The sequence below is a fragment of the Chinchilla lanigera genome, unplaced genomic scaffold, assembly GCF_000276665.1.
Source record: "Chinchilla lanigera isolate Chin_1 unplaced genomic scaffold, ChiLan1.0 scaffold00019, whole genome shotgun sequence".
Classification (NCBI taxonomy): Eukaryota; Metazoa; Chordata; class Mammalia; order Rodentia; family Chinchillidae; genus Chinchilla; species Chinchilla lanigera.
The window spans coordinates 23198835-23217086 of record NW_004955420.1 but is presented as its reverse complement, the minus strand read 5'-3'; the positions used below and the strand labels follow the sequence as shown (position 1 = coordinate 23217086).

The 18252-nt window shown below is 53.9% G+C and overlaps 1 protein-coding gene across 2 annotated transcripts; it reads left to right on the top strand.

Annotated features, from left to right (window-relative positions):
- Positions 1–8: 8 nt before the first annotated feature.
- Positions 9–17460, top strand: Ece2 (endothelin converting enzyme 2). Of its 2 annotated transcripts, none has more exons than XM_013513360.1 (19): positions 9–105; positions 319–543; positions 791–926; positions 1093–1308; positions 1707–1831; positions 1949–2095; positions 2236–2301; positions 6001–6189; positions 7092–7234; positions 7596–7710; positions 9157–9267; positions 11766–11864; positions 11964–12041; positions 12593–12696; positions 12859–12969; positions 13085–13152; positions 13332–13522; positions 13599–13694; positions 17256–17460. In XM_013513360.1, exons 1-19 carry the CDS (start codon positions 67–69, stop codon positions 17406–17408), a joined length of 2412 nt encoding a protein of 803 aa, XP_013368814.1. In that variant the 5' UTR covers positions 9–66; the 3' UTR covers positions 17409–17460. The 2 variants fall into 2 exon arrangements, with proteins under 2 accessions (XP_013368814.1, XP_005383398.1); XM_005383341.2 differs by lacking the exon at positions 17256–17460 and adding an exon at positions 14243–15161.
- The last annotated feature ends 792 nt before the right edge of the window (positions 17461–18252 follow it).

The window sequence follows — 18252 nt, the reverse complement described above, 5'->3', positions numbered from 1 at the left end:
GGGGCCGCGGCCCCGGAGGGGGTCACCCGGCCGGAGCCCTGAGACGCTGCCCGGCCCGGCTCCACCATGAACGTCGCGCTGCAGGAGCTGGGCGGCCGCGGCAACGTGAGTGGGAGCCCGGGCTCTGGGGAGGGGATCCCGGCGGAGGGCTCAGGGCGCGGGCGGCCCGGGCAGGGGATCCGGGCGCCGAGAGGGCCCTGCGCGCGGGGGTGGGGACACGGCGTCCCGGGGGACCGCAGGCCCACAGCGCGGCAGGTGGGCAGGGCTGGGCCGCAGCCCCCCGTGCCTGACCCGCCGGGCGCCCCGCTCTTCTGGCAGATGGTGGAGTACACGCGGGCCACGCTGCGGGAGGAGGATGCTCCCGAGACCCCCGGGGAGCGCGGGGCCTCCGCTGACGCCCTGGAGGTGGGCAAGGGGGCTCCCCCTTCTTCACCAGGCCCTGGGCCCGGCCTGACGCCTGGCGCGCCCAGAAGCTCTGGGCTGTTCCGGAGGGCCACCTGCCCCCAGCTCCGCGCCTGCTCTGGCCTCTGCGCTAGGACTACGGTGAGGCGATACTAAGCCATGACGTTGCATAAAACGGGCCTGGGGCTGGGGATTTAGCTCAGCGGCAAAAGCGCCTGCTTGGCAAGCGCAAGGTCGTGAGTTCGGTTCCTGGTACCGGAGAAACCCCCCCCCCCAAAAAAATGGGCCTGGTTGCCGGGGCCCTGTGTCTTCCCCCTCCGGGAGGTCGGTGTAATCTGAGCGGCCCCTGCTCAGCGCTCAGCTGCATTCTGTCCCCCTGTGCTCCCAGGTGGGGCTCCGGAAGGGCACAACACAACTCTTAGGCTCACACACACAGCTGGAGCTGGCCTTGATGGGTGTCTCTCTACTGCTGGCTGCTCTGCTCCTGGGCTGCCTGGTGGCCCTGGGGGTCCAGGACCACAGAGGTAGGTGGGCCCAAACTGGTCACCATCCCTCCTAGGCGTGGGGACTCTGGAGGTTGAGGCGGCTACAAGTTTCTGGGGTTGGGGCCCAGTTTTCCAGTCTTCTGGCACTCGCGACCCTTCTGGTAACTGAGCATCTCCTGCCCGCTGGCCACGTCCCCTGCGGCAGACCCATCCCGAAGCATGTGTCTCACGGAAGCCTGCGTTCGAGTGGCCGGGAAAATCCTGGAGTCCCTGGACCGTGGAGTGAGCCCCTGTGAGGACTTTTACCAGTTCTCCTGCGGAGGCTGGATTCGGAAGAACCCCCTGCCTGACGGGCGCTCTCGCTGGAACACCTTCAACAGCCTGTGGGACCAGAACCAGGCCATACTGAAGCACGTGCTTGGTGAGTTGGGATGTCGAGGAGGACCTATGCCTCCAATCCATCACAGGGCCTGGCACTTAGTAGGTGTTCAATAAATGTCCACGGGAGAGGAAGCAGACAATGGATTGCTCTGAGCACGCTTGAGGAAGCGCATGCAGAGAACGGGGGTGGGGGCTCTCCTGGGATGGGTTTGAGGGGGGCAGACTTCTGAGTACAATGGCACTGTGGTAAGTACCAGGGACCTTGTAGTGCCGAGGTAGATTTGAGGGGGACAGGAAGCCGCAGTTTGCTGGTTGGGGCCATCTTCTTGGGTCTACATTAGGAGACTGCTCACTGGCAGGGCAAGGAGGGGTCCAGAGCTGGGGTCTCCCCCTTGGAGTTAACCTGTGCGCCGCCTGCGCTCCATGCTCTACCCGCAGAGAACGCCACCTTCAACTCTAGCAGCGAAGCCGAGCGGAAGACGCAGCGCTTCTACCTGTCCTGCCTGCAGGTGGAGCGCATCGAGGATCTGGGCGCCCAGCCCCTGCGGGACCTCATTGACAAGGCAGGGTGCTGGGTGGCCGAGGCCGGGGGAGTGGGAGGGGCTTTGGGAAGAGGACCCGGTCCAAGAGAGCTTTGGGGGCCCCCGACGCCAGAGCTTCCACTTACGATTTCTACTCAGATTGGTGGTTGGAACATTACGGGTCCCTGGGACCAGGACAACTTCATGGAGGTTCTGAAGGCAGTGGCGGGGACCTACAGGGCCACCCCCTTCTTCACTGTCTACATCAGCGCCGACTCTAAGAGTTCCAACAGCAACGTCATCCAGGTGCTGTGCTGGGGGTGGCCGGGGAGGGGCGCAGACTTCCTCTTCAGAGTCCAGACTCCTTCCGCACCCCCAGCCCACCCCAGGAGTCCAGCGCCCGGGGCTGGCCGCAGGGGGCTCAGCTGCTTTCCTTGCTCTTGCAGGTGGACCAGTCTGGGCTCTTCCTGCCCTCGCGAGATTACTACTTAAACAGAACTGCCAATGAGAAAGTAAGGAGCATGCTGAGAACCCCATTCCCAGCCCTTATGCTTTTGGTAGTACACATACACTCTCTGATCCCCATCTACTTTTCTCTTTGTCAAGGGTCAGAGTGGGGAGGTGAGCCCCTCCTGTTGCCTAGTGGGCTAACTGCTCTTTCTACCATTTTTTTCCTTCCTTCTTTCCTTCCTTTTTTTTTTTTTTTTGTTTTTTGTCTTTTTGAGACAGGGTCTCGCTATGCAGTTCAGGCTGGTCTTGAGCTCACTTTGTAGCCCAGGCTGGTCTCAAACTCCCAAGGATCCTCCTGCCTCAGCCTCCCGAGTGCTGGGATTACAGGCGTACGCCACCACGCCCAGCTTTCCTTCCTCTTATCTTCCCAAGAAAACTTCTTCCTTCTCCTCCTCTTTAGATTGAAACCCAGGGCCTCATGCATGCTAGGCAAGTGCTCTACCACTGAGCTACCCTCAACCTCAGCAAACGTTTTATAGGTGCCCACTGCATACCAGGTGCAGCACGGAACTCTGAGGTGTGAGTTTCAGAGACACTGTCACAAGAAGCTGTCAGTGTTGACTGAGGTGCATGCAGCCAGGAATGAGGCTCAAAAGAGGATCTCTGGGATTCGGGGGAGACTTGGTTTCCAGAGTTTTCCTGAAGAGACTGAGTTTGAGCCAGGTCCTGTAGAATGCACAGGGGTGAAAAAGTCCAGTCCGGGTGGAGAGAACGGGTGAAACCAAAGTGCTGAGGAGAGAAAGGCAGGTGTATTCCCACAGTGGAGTGGGTCCGGTTTGGCAAGAAGTGGTGCTCAAAGCAAACAGGAGCCCAACTACTCTGGAGGCTGAGGCAGAAGGATTGCAAGTTTGTAGCCATCCTGGGTAATTTAGTGAGATCCTGTCTCAAAATTTAAAAAAAAAAAAAAAAAAAAAAAACAAAAAAAAAAAAAAAAAAAAAAAAGAAAATTTAAAAAAAAAAAAAAAAAGATTTGAAAAGGGGAGAGGCGGGGCTGGGGATTTAGCTCAGCGGCACAGCGCCTGCCTGGCAAGCACAAGGTCGTGAGTTCGATTCCTGGTACCGGAAAAAAACAAACAAACAAACAAACATACAAAGGGGAGAGGATGAATGTAGCTCAGGGGTAGAGTGCCCCTGTATTTTAGTCCCCAGTACAAAAGCAAAAGTATGTAGGTGCTGGAAAGCTGGCCAAGGGTTACTAGAGGGGATGTGGAATGCCTCACCGAGGAGCTTACAGCCCTGTGAGAGCCACTTAGGGGTGAGCAGCTCCTGGGAGCCAGTTTGGCTGGGGGCAGAGAAGCTGTGTGGGAGGGCGCCTCGCTGTGAGTTAGGAGTCTCTGCAGTCCCCCAGGCTGGGAGCAGTAAGGGAAGACACCACAGAGGGGAGGCAGGAAGCCAGGGTTTCAAAGGACTCAACCGGTAAGAATCGTGATTTGTTGGTGACCGGATGGGAAGAGGGAAGGGGCGAAGACAGCTGAGGCTGAGAGCCTGAGTGATGGTGGTGGGGTGCCAGGGCGTCTGTAGAGAGACTTGGGGCAAGGGCTGCAAGCACATGTGGCAGACACTCATCTTAGATGTGCGCCTTCCAGGGCCCCGGGCAGCTTCTCTGTGGGAAAGCAGAAAGGACAGGACAGGAAGCAGGCAGCCAGAGGCTGTGGGCGTCATCTCCTTGACAAACCAAGACAAAGGCTCGGGCCGCAGAGAGAAGTGGAAAGACGGGAGACAGGCGAGGAGGGAGCCTTGTGTTTAAGGGTTGGGGGGAAGCGTCCGTAAAGGAGCATGCCCCGGAGTAGGACGACCGGACAGTCCTCGGTCTTCCTGTTGTCCTATGCCGCCAGTTCCCCAGCACTCCTCAGCCAGAGCCTCCTCTAGGGGAGCGGTGAACAACACGTTGTCACTTCCCCCTGTGTGGCGGAGCAGACCTGAGCTAGCTGGTCACACAGAGCCCTGTTCACAGTCGTGGGGGCTCTGCTAGAGAAGCCGGGGTCCCCAAGCTAGGGCCAAGGGGGTTGAGGGTGGGCCGAACAAGGGGAGCAGCTTCACAAAGCCTCTGAGGCAGATGAGCGACCCATTGATGTGTCCAGGAAAGAGGGCGCAGGCGGGGAGAGCGACCGCCTGCCTGGACGGGAAGGAGACCCATCTTACACGTGCACAGAGGGGGGCAGATGGGTTACTCGTCTCCCTCCGCCAGAGGAAAGAGAAAGCCCTAAGTGGTGTGAACAGATACGTGACTTTGGCATCATGAGTTCGGGAGAGGAGAGTGTGGAGAGGAGGGAGACAGCTACCTCCCCCGACACTTGGGAAGGCCTTGGCTTTGGCCCTCTGGGTGCCACTGGTTGCCTTGGGCAGGAGGTCTCCTGCCAGGGTCTAGGGAAGGGTGAGTGCAGAAGGTTACCGAAAAGTCTCAGAAGCGAGTCTTTGGCTGGAGATGAGGAGGTAGGGAAAAGGCTACTGTGAGGTCCCTTGGTTGAGCCAACCGTCCCCCTCAGGAGCTGAGATGACTGGGGTTGGTACTCTCCTCTTTCTAGCTGGGCACAGTGGCACACGCCTGTAATCCCAGCACTCTGGGAGGCTGAGGCAGGAGGATCCCAAGTTCAAATCAGCCTAGGCAATTGAAAAGACGTAGTGAGAAACTGCCTCAAATTAAAGAAATTAAAAAAGATCGGGGGGGGGGAGGGGGAGCGGTTAGTACAGTTTGAAGGCTCTGAGTTCAATCTCCAGTACTGCAAAGGCAAGCAAGCAAGCAAACATACAAACAAACAAACAAACAGACTAAACCTCTCCTCTTGGTATCAGCAGCAAGTAACAGGAAGGTCAGAGGGAGAAAGTCTGCACTTTAGAGACTTGATATTAAGGGATGTAAAACTGAAGTGGACGAGGGGAGGGGCTGTGGGACCACAGGTGAACAGTGGGACCTGGGCTCTGGGAGAGGACCCGAGTGCTCGGGGTCTGCTCCAGGATTTGCATCCCTGTCCTCCAATCAAGCACCTGCTGCGCTGCAGACACTGTGCAGTGGTGAACAAAGCAAACAGCCCCATTCTCAAGGAGCTCGGGTGATCATTTGTACTTGGAGTCCGCTGTGTCACCTTCCCAAGCTGCTCTTCTGTGTGACATGGGACCGACAGCCACTTTTTGGACTGGCTGAGGGGCATGGATGGAAAGCCCTAGCAGCCTGATCCGTGTGTACACCAGTTATCACTCAGTGTTTCTTTTCTGTGCTTTTCTCTCCCTTGGAGCAGAGGGGAACGGAGAAAGCAGCAGATTTGAGGCCTGGCAGGATGAGAGGTGGAAGGGCTCGAGGCTGCCGGGGAGCCAAATTCCCTAAGGGACCTGGTCAGATGTTCAGTGCCTCCAATAGGCTGGCACAACCAGAAAGGCTCTAGGAAATGGGAAAGCAAAGCAGTATGGGAAGCAGGACCCGCACTGGACAATGCTTACAGAGAACAGAATTTGTGCTTGGCCCTGCCGAGGCCCTTAGGATCCATGGGTGAACAGCTGCTGCATTGAGCAGTGCTTTCCTGGGAGAGGTAGATGGCAAATAAGTGTACAAATACATAAGCAAGACAGAGCAGAGTGGTAAGAAACCGGGTCACCCAGGAAGGCTTCTTAAAGGAGGGTCAAACAGAAAACCCGGGTCGGGGTGCAGAGGCAGGAGCCGGAACAGACCTCAGCCTTGGGCTCTGAGGACAAGGGGATCCTTGCAGGTGCTCACTGCCTACCTGGACTACATGGAGGAGCTGGGGCTGCTGCTGGGTGGACCGCCAGCCTCCACCCGGGAGCAGATGTGGCAGGTCCTGGAGCTGGAAACACAGCTGGCCAACATCACGGTGCCCCAGGACCAACGGCGCGACGAGGAGAAGATCTATCACAAGATGAGCATCTCGGAGCTGCAGGTGGGGCAGGCAGAGGCCCACCAGCTTCCCTTCTTTCTGAGGCAGCTGGTCAGATCATTTCCCTGCTTTTCTGAGCTTCCCAGCTATACTAACTACAGCTGTCTTGGAAAGAAAACTCGTGATCATTTTATGCCTCCTCTCACAGGCCCACCCCTTGGTGGCTTGTTGCCTGTGGATGCATGGGAAGATCGTGTTTAAAATGTATACTTGGCCAAACCTTGTGGTGTGCACTTGTAGTACTAGCACTTAGAGTTTGAGACCAGCTTGTGCTACAGAGTGAAACCCTGTCTCAATGAAACAAAACAAAACAAGCAAAAACAATCAGAGAGCTGATCGTGGTGGCGCACTCCTGAAACCCCAGCACTTGGGAGGCTGAGGCAGGAGAATCTTGTCAGTTCGAGACCAGCCTGGGCTACAAAGTGAGCTCAAGGCCAGCCTGAACTGCATAGTGACACCCTGTCTCAAAAAGGAAAAACAAAAACAAAAAACCCCAGACAATCAGAAAGGCTATGGAAATGTCTCCTGGAGGCTCCTGTGCCTGGGGTCACCCTTTCTGGTGTCAGATTATGGTGAGGGAAGGGGAGGTTCTGGAGGAGGGGCCAGGTATGTGGGAAGTGTCAGGGGAGTGGTATTTTATCAACTGTTATGAGAATATTTGGATATCTGTGCTGCGGTTGAGTATCACAATTGGTGGTTCCCCTTGTATAGTAAGTGGTTTGGCACCAAGCTTGAGGGGCCTGCAGGCCTGGAAAGGGTTTATTGAAGGAAGGAGTCATCAAGCTGCCAGGAGCTGTTGCCATGGCAACGGGAAGGACTCCCAGGCTACCGCACATCCATGGGGGAGGGGTATGCTGGAAGCCCAGCTGACAGGCGAGGAAGCCTGAGATCCTGTTTGCTCTCAGGCTCTGGCGCCCTCGGTGGACTGGCTCGAGTTCCTGTCTTTCTTGCTGGCACCCTTGGAGTTGGGTGACTCTGAGCCTGTGGTGGTGTATGGCATGGATTATTTGCAGCAGGTGTCAGACCTCATCAACCGCACAGAACCAAGGTGAGGGGGACCCCAAGATGTAAGGGGAAGGCGGACTCAAGACTCTGAGGAGGTGTCTGGCAGGTACTGGGCACAGTGGACTGGCATAGCCAAACAGAAGGTTTGGACCTCCCAAACATCAAGTGAGGCTGCCTGGGTGAGAATTTCAAGGTGCCCTTTGTGAACTCCGATTCTACACCTTGCTCGAAGCTGATCTCTGCAGGCAGGTGTCTGGCTCCAGGGTGAGGGGGGCTCCAGGATAGCTTCCCCATGACCCTCCCAGGACTCCTGCCACCCATGTGCATGTTCCTGGGGACAGTTGTGGAGGAGAGGGAGAAGGCACCCCACCTGCCCTTTCCTTATTTCCTGTTGTGGATGCCAGCGTCCTGAACAATTACCTGATTTGGAACCTGGTGCAGAAGACAACCACGAGCCTGGACCGGCGCTTTGAGTCTGCACAAGAGAAGCTGCTGGAGACCTTGTACGGCACGAAGAAGGTGGGCTCCCCGGCCCTGCCCCGCCTTCCCATCCACCCTAGCTGAGGCCTCCCACCTCCAGGGTGCCAGGTGCAAGCGCACCGCACAGAATTTGCAATACCTCTGACTTTTAGCCTGTGGGGCCTTGGGCATGTCCCCCAGCCTCTCTGTTCCCCGATTCCTTGTCTGTAAAGCAGGAATAACTTGCAGGGTTGGCCTGAGGATCCTCTGAGCTAGCGTAAGTGAGGCCCCTACCCCATGCGCGGTATAGTGGGCACCAAGCTTTGATGAGGATGAAGGGTCGCACGCATGCTGCTCTCATTTCAAGATGCCCAGTAAGTGGGGGAGGACAGAGGTGGAACAATGGGGATGGCGTCAGGACAAGTTTCTTTAGGAAGGTGCATTTGAAGAATGAGCTCTCCCAGCGGCAGAGAGAAGGGAAGCTCACCGGAAGGAAGAGCATGTGCAGGTGCCCAGAGGCCGGAAGGGGCGTGGCGGGTTTGCTCGTGTTCCGGTAGGAGCTCGGGAACAGGGCGAGAGAGAGGCTGAGTTTGGTAAAGCGGGTCTAGGGCATCCAGGAAAGGGCCTGGCTGCGGTGTGAAGTCTGCTCCTGATTCTTTCACATGGGAACCAGGGTGTGATCACAGGTGAGCAGAATCAGAGCCAGGTTATGTATGAAATGATCTCTTGAAAGGGAGCAGCAGGGAAGGGGTTGGGAATGGAGTCGGACTAGTCAGGAGACAACTGCAGTTTTCAGCAGGAGCTGGTAGTGTTGCAGTGGATTATTACTCAGCCAGAAAGAAGAGAGAGAAGGTGTCATTTACAGGAAAGCGGGTGGGACCGGAGATCATCATGCTGGGTGAAATAAGCCCACTCAGAAAGACAAGGATTATATGTATCCTCTCATATGTGAAATTTAGAAGACAAATAAAAAGAGGAGCTGAAAGTAGAGGGAGACGATTAGAGAAGAGGGAGGGGCGTAGGGAGGGAGTGGGAGGGAGGTTAATGGGGTGGATGTGCTCAGGGCTTCCTAGGTGTATATGGGTGTGTTATCTACATGCAGGAAAACTCAGCTTAACTGAAGTGCGCTAATGAGAAAGAAGACCGCGTGGAAGGGCCAGGAAGTGGACAGTGACGCAAAAGTAGTTAGCGAGCACCAGTGATCGATGGGAGGGTTTTGGAGGTGGAGGAAGGTGGGGCGGCACCCAGGTTCCTGTCATGGGGACCAACTAGTTACGAGCCTGAGTTGTCAAGCTGGGCAGAGAAGCTTCTGGAACCATGAGCGCAGGCGAGTGCTGAGGGTAGAATGGGGAGCTGCTGGGGCTGGCAGTGTGAATCACGCTTTGTCTTCCCTGGAGTCCAGTGGAGAGCCGACACCCAAACCCAGGCCTCTGTTGTCCGGAGCTGAGCGGGTCCGAGACCAGGTAATGGAGCTGTTTCTAGGGCTGGCTCTTTGTCCCTTTCTAGTCCTGCACGCCACGGTGGCAGACCTGTATCTCCAACACGGATGATGCCCTGGGCTTTGCTCTGGGGTCCCTCTTCGTGAAAGCCACATTTGACCGACAAAGCAAGGAAATAGTGAGTCTCAGGCTTCTGCCAACACCGTCTTTTGTTTTATCTAACATTCATTGTTCATATAGAAAAAACTGGAAGAAAACGGGGCGTGGTGGCACATGCCTGTGATCCCAGTACTCTGGAGGCTGAGGCAGGAGGATCATTGCAGCCTGGGCTACAAAGTGAGCTGAAGGCCAGCCTGAACTGCATAGTGAGACCCTGTCTCAAAAAGACAAAAAGAAAAAAAAAGAAAAAACTGGAAGGAAACTCATAAATAAACGGACAGTTGTTGCTTTGGGCAGTGGGATTATGAGGACTTTTTGTTCTTTGAAGTATATAATTTTTAATAAAGTTTTTATACTGAGTTTATTATCTGTGTAATTAGGAAAAATAATACTATATTAGGACAGGATAATGGTTGTGCTTACAGTCTTACCCACAGGGCTTTTTTTTTTTTCCTGCGTGTGGTATTGGAGCTCATGAATGCCAAGCAAGCACTGTGCCACCAAGCTACATACCCAGCTCTTTTTATTTTTTATTTTGAGACAGAATCTGGCTAAATTGTACAAACTGGCCTCAAACTTGCCATCTTCCTGCCTCAGCCTCCTGAGTACCTGGGAGTATAGGTGTGCACCACTGTGCTCAGCCACAAGGGTATTTATGACAGTGTTGTTTATAACAGAGGAAATAAAAACAGTTTAAATGCCCAACCATAGCGGAAAGAAAAAACAAATTGAGGTTAGGATGGATAACAAGGCAGCTTTTACCCTGAAGACTTTTTTACCCTCTTTTTGGTGGTACTGGGGATCTAATCCTGGCCTTGAACGTCCTAGACAAGCTCTCTACCACTAAATTACAATCCCAATCCTTTCTAATTTTGAGACAAGGTCTCCTTAAGTGGCCCAGCTGACCTTGAACTCTCAATTCTCCAGCCTCAGCCTCATGGGTAGCTGGGATTATAGGCAAGCACCGCCACACCCAGCTGAAGGTCTGTTTTCCAATTTTAAAAATAAATAAATAAAAGGTAGATTGATACAGGAGGTCTGGCACATGCCTATAGTTTCAGCTACTCTGGAGGCTGAGCCAGGAGGATCTTGAGTTCAAGGCCAGTCTGGTCAATTTAGCAAAACTGTGCCTCAAAAATAAAAGTAAGAGCCAGGCTTAGTGGTACATGCCTGTAATTCCAGCATTCCAGTGTATGAGGCAGGAGGGTCATGAATTTGAGGCCAATCTGAGGTATATAATGAGACTTGGTCTCAAAAATAAATAACAAACTGGATGTGGTGATGCACGCCTATAATCCTAGCACTTGGGAGGCTGAGGCAGGAGGACTGCACAAGTTCAAGGCCAGCCTGAACTACATAGTGTGACCCTGTATTAAAAAAAAAGATATGAAAGTGAAAAAATTTAAAAAGGGGTTTAAGTGTAGTGCCTGAGTAATTGCCAGGTCCTAGGTTTAATCCCTACTACTGCCCCCCCAAGTGTGTTACACAAAATAATTCCATATTTTATTTTATTTTATTTTATTTTTTTTTGCCTTTTTGAGACAGGGTCTCACTATGCAGTTCAGGCTGGCCTTGATCTCACTTTATAGCCCAGGCTGGTCTTGAACTTGCAACAATCCTCCTGCCTCAGCCTCCGGAGTGCTGGGATTACAGGCGTGCGCCACCACACCTGGCTAATTCCATATTTTAAATGCATATACTTGGCCAGGGGACTACATTAAAAGTAGATAATTAAAATGTTAAAAGAAGCTGGGTATGATGGTACATGCCTATAATCCAAGAATTTGGGAGGCTGAGGCAGGAAGATTGTAAATTCCAGGTCAGTACATAGCAGGATCCTGTCTCACTTTAAAAAAAATTACCTCTGTGATTGAATTATAAATTGTTTTTTACTTCAACTCTTTGTTTCAATTTTCCGAATTTTCTATTAATGCTCATAGTCAGATAAAAGTCATTGTATTATATTAAATTATAGTATTAATTATTGCAATTAAAATGTTTACTAATCAGAAAAAAAGCCACCCATAATATCAGTACCTTCACAAACACTGCATTCTTTTCCTCCTCCTGGGGCCTGGGGATATAGCTCAGCAGCATAGCGCCTGCCTGACAAGTGCAAGTCTTGAGTTCAATTCCTGGTACCAAAAAATTAAAAAAAATACTTTTCCTCTTCCTGATCCTCCTCCTCCTCCTTCTTCTTGCAGTACTAGGGATTGCTGAACCCAGGGCCTTCCGCTAAGTTACAGCCTCAGCCCTACTTGTTTAAGTTTTATTTTTCTAAGTTGCCAACTTGCCCAGGCTGAGCTCACAATCCTCCTGCCTCAGGCTTCCCAGAGTGCTGGGGTTACAGGCTGTGCCACCACTCTTGGTTTTCCTTCTCTGCCCCGGGAATTCAGCCTTATTTCATGAGTCTGGATGTCCCCAGGGCTCCCCTGGAGGAACAGGCATGGACTCTAAGGTGCATGGACCGAGCACAGGAAGTGCAGAAGGAGGCTGACTCCGGCTTCTCTCTCCCAGGCAGAGGGGATGATCAGCGAAATCCGCTCTGCTTTTGAGGAGGCCCTGGACCAGCTGGTTTGGATGGATGAGAAGACCCGGCAGGCGGCCAAGGAGAAAGTAAGCGGTGGCCGTGGCTGGAGCGGCACCTCGAGGTGGGGATGGAGAATTGCGTTTTGCCTGCAGCTGGGAAGGGAAGCCTTAACCTGGTCTCTTCAGGCAGATGCCATCTATGATATGATTGGCTTCCCGGACTTCATCCTGGAACCTAAGGAGCTGGATGATGTGTACGATGGGGTGAGTACTGGCCTTCGCCCTTGCTTCCGCACTTAGGGCTCACACGCTGGGAGGGAAGGAGGTGCTTGCTGGCTCCTCTGGCTGCCGGCATTGCCGCGTGCTGGCCGTGTGCCAGGCTGCAGGCCAGATGGCAGTAAAACGTAGTGTTAATGAGGGAGAGCAGGGGCTCGGAGCCAGGTTTGCATCCTGACATGTTTCTACCCCTAACTAACTGTGTAACCTCGGACAAGACCACTCTGTCTGCAAAATTAATTAGAAAAAAAAGCCACCCATGATATCAATCCCTTCACAAACAGTGTCTTCTCCTCCTCCTCCTCCCGTTATTCACTTTGCAGGGTTATTTTGAGAACAGAAGAAGGCAGTGTGCTTTAAAAAATACAGTATGTGCAGAATACATACCGTTTACATATTGGCAATCATCTACTATTTTATTTCCATTTTACAGGTGGGAAAACTGAGGCTCGTAGAGGTGGGCAATGAGTAGTCAGGCTGGCTCTGTTATCTTCTCCAGCACATACTCATTTGTGCTTTATCTCCCAACATCCCCATAGTATGAAGTCTCTGAAGATTCTTTCTTCCAAAACATGTTGAACTTGTACAACTTCTCTGCCAAGGTGATGGCTGACCAGCTCCGAAAGCCTCCCAGCCGAGACCAGTGAGAGCGGGCAGCCCAGCTCCTGGGGTCAGCAGGGAGGCGGGCGAAGGTCTGCAGGGGTGGGTGGTCCAACGGCCCTTGCAGGAAGTAGGGCAGGGCCTCTGGGCCTGGCAAAGCACCAGGAGAGTCAGGAACCTCAGTCTCTCCCCCTTCCTCCCGCAGGTGGAGCATGACTCCCCAGACGGTGAACGCCTACTACCTTCCAACCAAGAATGAAATCGTCTTCCCTGCTGGCATCCTGCAGGCCCCCTTCTATGCCCGCAACCACCCCAAGTGTGTCTGAGGCGGGCGGGACTGGGTGCCGGGGCCTGGGCCAGTGGGTGAGCCAAGAGCAGAGCCAGAGGGGGCACTCAGAAGCCCCCCTACTGTGTCATCACTCCCTTCCTAGGGCCCTGAACTTTGGTGGCATTGGTGTGGTCATGGGCCACGAGTTGACACATGCTTTTGATGACCAAGGTAGGGGCCCACGAAATTGTCCTCTCCAGCCTAGAGTTCCAGTGTCTCCTGCAAAGGCGTGGGACGATGGGGGCGGACCCTCGGGGCTGTAGAGTCTGTGGGCCAGTGCTGGGGGGGGCACTCCTGCCCCCAGGGGGGTGAGCTATCATCTGGTGGGGCCCACAGATAGTTCTCCTTAGGGCGCGAGTATGACAAGGAAGGGAACCTGAGGCCCTGGTGGCAGAATGAGTCGCTGGCAGCCTTCCAGAACCACACGGCCTGCATGGAGGAGCAGTACAATCAGTACCAGGTCAACGGGGAGAGGCTCAACGGCCGCCAGACCCTGGGGGAGAACATCGCCGACAATGGGGGGCTGAAGGCAGCCTACAACGTGAGCGTCCCGGCAGCCCAGGGGGAAGGGCTGGGGGAAGAGTGGGCCCTGGGCACTTGTTGCCCTCTTCTCCCAGGCTTACAAAGCGTGGCTGAGGAAGCACGGGGAGGAGCAGCAGCTGCCAGCCGTGGGGCTCACCAACCACCAGCTCTTCTTCGTGGGATTTGCCCAGGTATTTGCCCTGGGGATCCCTGCTTGCTACTCCCTCCAGGAGGTCAGGAGTAGGAGGAGGCCTTCAGGGAAGGGGCTGGGAAACGGGGCCAAAGTTGAGGCATGGGGAAGAGGATGAGAAGGCTCAGAGCCCGCAAGAGCGGCTGAGGAAGAAGAGGTCTTCCGGAGGATTTTGCAGGTCTCAAAAGCAGGGCTGCCCTGCTTGTGTGGCGGGTGAGCCTCTCCTTGCTGCCGCGGGTAGGGACGGAGGAGGACACTGAAGCACTGAAGCGTGGGCCAGGAATGCAGGAAGGGGCGGGGCAGGGGTTGGGCAGGATGTCCCCCAGGTGTTTCGCCTGACAGCAGGCAGCCAGGAGGGACCCTGCTTTCGCTGCCTGTGTCGAAGTACTTGGGGACAGAGGGCTCCTGCGGTCCTTGGAGCTGAAATGTGGGCACACACCCCACCCAGCACCTCCCGCTGGTCCCCCTGAGGAGAGGGCTCAGCAGTGATGGTTTGTGCCCCTGATACGGCCTTTTTCGAGGCGTCCCCATGTCTGTCCCGGCCCGCAGGTGTGGTGCTCGGTCCGCACACCAGAGAGCTCTCACGAGGGGCTGGTGACCGACCCCCACAGCCCTGCCCGCTTCCGTGTGCTGGGCACGCTCTCCAACTCCCGAGACTTCCTGCGCCACTTCGGCTGCCCTGTGGGCTCCCCCATGAACTCTGGGCAGCTGTGCGAGGTGTGGTAGACTTTGGGGCCGGAGCGGGGATGGCCGGCTGTCGCTAGGGCCAGGGCCGGGGCCCCTGGGTTAGGAGAAAGCGCACACGAGCTGGGCTGGGCCCAGCACCTCCACATCGCAGGTGACAAGAGTCCAGGCCCCCCTCCACTACCACACTGTGCCTCTGCTTGGGGGTGGCCCTGCCTCCAGCGGAGCCCCCACCGTTCACTGTGATAGCCCTCCGTGTCACCCAGCCCGGAGGAGGCCTGGGTCGGGGGCCAGCTCCCGCAGGAAGGAGGCTGCCTCTTACGGCTCCAACTCAGTGAGCTTGCGGGTCGGGGGCCCGCTGTGCCTCCCCAGCTCCTCCTGGACTCACGCAGCGCCCGCTTGGTAGTGGGCTCGGCCCCCACCAGCCCTGCGCGCCTTGTGCTGATGTCACACACTGCTGCCCACCCTCGCGGGCAGCCCCGCTATGCTTGGCACTCAGTGGAAGCCAAAGGACCTTTATTTAAGCTTTCCTGCTGGTCCCAGCCCTGGCTGAGAGGGAAAGTGGGTGTGTAGAGGGTGCTGGTTCCTACCTTTCAGGGCATGAGTCTTGGGGGTGACAGAGTCTCCCTGGACCAAGCAGACAGAGCAGGGAGAGGGGAGGACAGAGTTTATTTTTACAGGGAAGAGGGTGGGAGGGTGTGATCTTGGCCATGTAGGACCCTATGCCAATAAACAGACCCACGTCAGTCAGCCTGTCTCTCCCTTCAGTCCTGTTTTTGTTTATTCATTTCCCCCGTCCACTAATGTTTACTGAGCAACCACTATGTGCCAGGCATTCTTCTAGACACTCATTCACTCACTCACCAGAGACAGGGGACTGAGATTTGAAGCCCTGGAGAGACAGAGTGGAGGAACGGACGGCAGCTGCTCCACTACTGAGTCTGGGTAACATCTGGAGCGGGGCAGTTAGGAAGATGGGGGTGGCCCTTATCCTGCTGAGGAGGGAAGCCCTGACCGTGGGAACCCCAGCCTGTACTTGTGGCTGAAAGGGCAAGCAGTTCCTCATGGCCTCGAAGGCTCAGAGCTCCTGAGAGCCAGGCATTCCACCTGCACAGTCATCAAGGCCTGCACACTGCCAGGCACGGACTGCAAAGAGGCCCTCCACGCTTCAGAGTGAAGGAGAAAAAAGAATCACCTTCCAACGCCTCTTGCATTCTAGCCACCTGCGCTAGGTGGCTCATTTCCATATTCACTCACCCATTTATTCACTCATACATTCATAGATTTATTTTTTTAAAAGATATTGGTCACCAACAATGTGCCAGGCACTGGGGATACAAAGGTGATTAAGATTATTTCTTCCCTTTGGTGACTGTTCTTCTGTTTCATTTTTTTTTTTTTTTGCTCTGGTACCGGGAACCGAACTCACGACCTTGCGCTTGCCAGGCAGGCGCTTTTGCCGCTGAGCTAAATCCCCAGCTCCTCTTCTGTTTCATTTTTATCCTCATGAGCTCACCTAATCCTCACAGCAACTGTAAGCATCAGCTGTCCCACTGCTGAGACAGATACCTGACACCCACAACTCAAAGGAGGAGGGATTTAACTCGGCTTATGGTCTCAGGGGAGCCAGTCCATGGTGGACTGGCTCCAAGGCAGAGACATCCTGGCAGAGGCTGTGGCACAGCAAAGATGCTTAGTTCATGTCAACTGGGAGGCAGAGCAGGAGAACCATGCCAGAAAGGAAGGAGACCAGAGGACCATATATAGTACCCAAGATCAAACCTCCATGACCCACCTAGATACATCTAGAACTGTACTTTACGAATCTGCTAGGCATTTGAAGTCCACTTGTTGACATAGCAACATTAACCATCACAGGGCTCTAGTCTTCATCAAATAGATCCAACCCTCATCATGTTGCTGCAGTCAAAGAGATCTGGATTGAAATTGAGGTTCTGACTAATTGTGGAGCTTGAGCCCGTTCCCGAATGTCCATCAGATTCAGTTTCTTCATCTGTAAGGTGGACAATATCGTAGTCACTTCCTGGTTGCTGGGACAAAGTAAACCCACCAATTAAAGAGCAGAAGTTTATTGGGGTTCACAGATAGTCCACAGTCAGTTGGCTTCCAGGCAGCAACGGCATGACAGAGAAGCACAGAGGAGGAAGAGCCGCTTACATCCTGGCCTTGTGATGGCCAAGAAGCAGAGAGAGAAGTGGGGACAGGCCCAGAGTGAGCCACCCCTTCCAGCCAGACCCTACCTGCTAACAAGTCAGTTGGCTGAACTGCCCGTGCTTCAGTCATCCTCCCAAAGCCCTGCCTAGGAGTGCGTGAGGCTGTTGGGGGACACTTGATCTAAGCCATAGGAGGCAAAATGGTAGTGTCCAGTCTCACTATTCGCTAAGACTCAGCGCTCCCCAAGGTACAAGCGGGGGGCGTTCGTCTTGTTCAAAAGGGAAAAAGTACTGGGCGTGGTGGCGTATGCCTGTAATCCTAGCACTCAGGAGGCTGAGGCAGAAGGATTGTTGCAAGTTTGAGACCAGCCTGGACTACAAAGTGAGCTTAAGGCCAGGCTGAAATGAATAGTGAGACCCTGTCTCAAAAAACCAACAAAGGTGGGGCGTGGTGGCACATGCCTGTAATCCCAGCACTTGGGAGGCTGAGGCAGGAGGATCATTTTGAGTTTGAGACCAGCCTGGGCTACAAAGTGACCTCAAGGCCAGCCTGAACTGTATAGCGAGACCCTGTCTCAAAAAGACAAAAACAAAAACAAAAACACCAATAAAACAAAACAAACAAAAAAGGGGGGGTAGTGAGAGTTTGACTGTGCTTGCTGCTGCATCTTTGGCCTCTTGGTGATGTCACTAATCTGTTCCAGTCTGTATCCTGCCCCAGCTGTTCGGCTGTCCTCACGAAGACCTGTACATGGGGCCACAGCACGTTACACGGAAGCTCTGGTGGCTCACAAGTGAAAGAAACAGCTGTACTCAAAAGGAGCAATGTCGCCATACGTGATGGCACACACCTGTAATCCCAGCACTTGGGAGGCTGAGGCAGGAGGATCACTGTGAGTTTGAGGCCAACCTGGGCTACATAGTGCGTTCAAGGCCAGCCTGAACTGTACAGTGAGACCCTGTATTTTTTTTTTTTTTAAGCGAATTCATGGGCTTAGTAAATTCCAAAACCCAGAGATATTAAATGATTTGTGGAGTTTGGGTATGGGACAGTGGATGAGACTTAGAATGTCAGAGAGATAACGACTGAAGACAGAGTTGGCAGGACAGAGGTTCACATTCCCTGACATCTGATTTCAGAGGCCAGCTTAGGATCCTGACCAGCTGACCAGTATGGCATTAAAATTCCATATCTGCCAAAAGACCAAAGTGTCAAGTAATACCAGCTTCATTTATTGTGTCCAGTAATTACCAGCTTCATTTATTGAGTCCCATGCCAGGCGTGGTGGTGCACGCCTGTAATCCCAGCACTTGGGAGGCTGAGGCAGGAGGATTGCTGCAAGTTTGAGACCATCCCGGGCTACAAAGTGAGCTCAAGTCCAGCCTGAAATGCATAGCAAGACCCTGTCTCAAAGACCAAAAAAAAAAAAAAAAAATTTCATTTATTGAATCCCTATTTTTTTGCTTAAACCCGGGGTTAACCACTTTAAAGATACTATCTCATTAAATCTCCACAGCAAGTTTTAAGGTGGTTTTACCACTGTCTCTATTTTTCAAGTGGGGAAACTAAGGAATGCACTGCTCGCAATGTCAGAGATGTCAAATTGCATTTAGGTTTGCAACTCAGATGTTCTTCATCACCACCAGATCATTTTTGTTTGTTTGTTTTTGTTTTTTCCGGCACTGGGAATTGAGCTCACT

Bases quoted from the DNA above. Each gene is read 5' to 3' on its own strand.
- Ece2 (XM_005383341.2), top strand. From the start codon at position 67: ATGAACGTCGCGCTGCAGGAGCTGGGCGGCCGCGGCAAC. The intron at 106-318 runs GTGAGTGGGAGC...CTCTTCTGGCAG, and splicing joins AGCTGGGCGGCCGCGGCAAC to ATGGTGGAGTACACGCGGGC. The intron at 6,190-7,091 runs GTGGGGCAGGCA...GTTTGCTCTCAG, and splicing joins TGAGCATCTCGGAGCTGCAG to GCTCTGGCGCCCTCGGTGGA.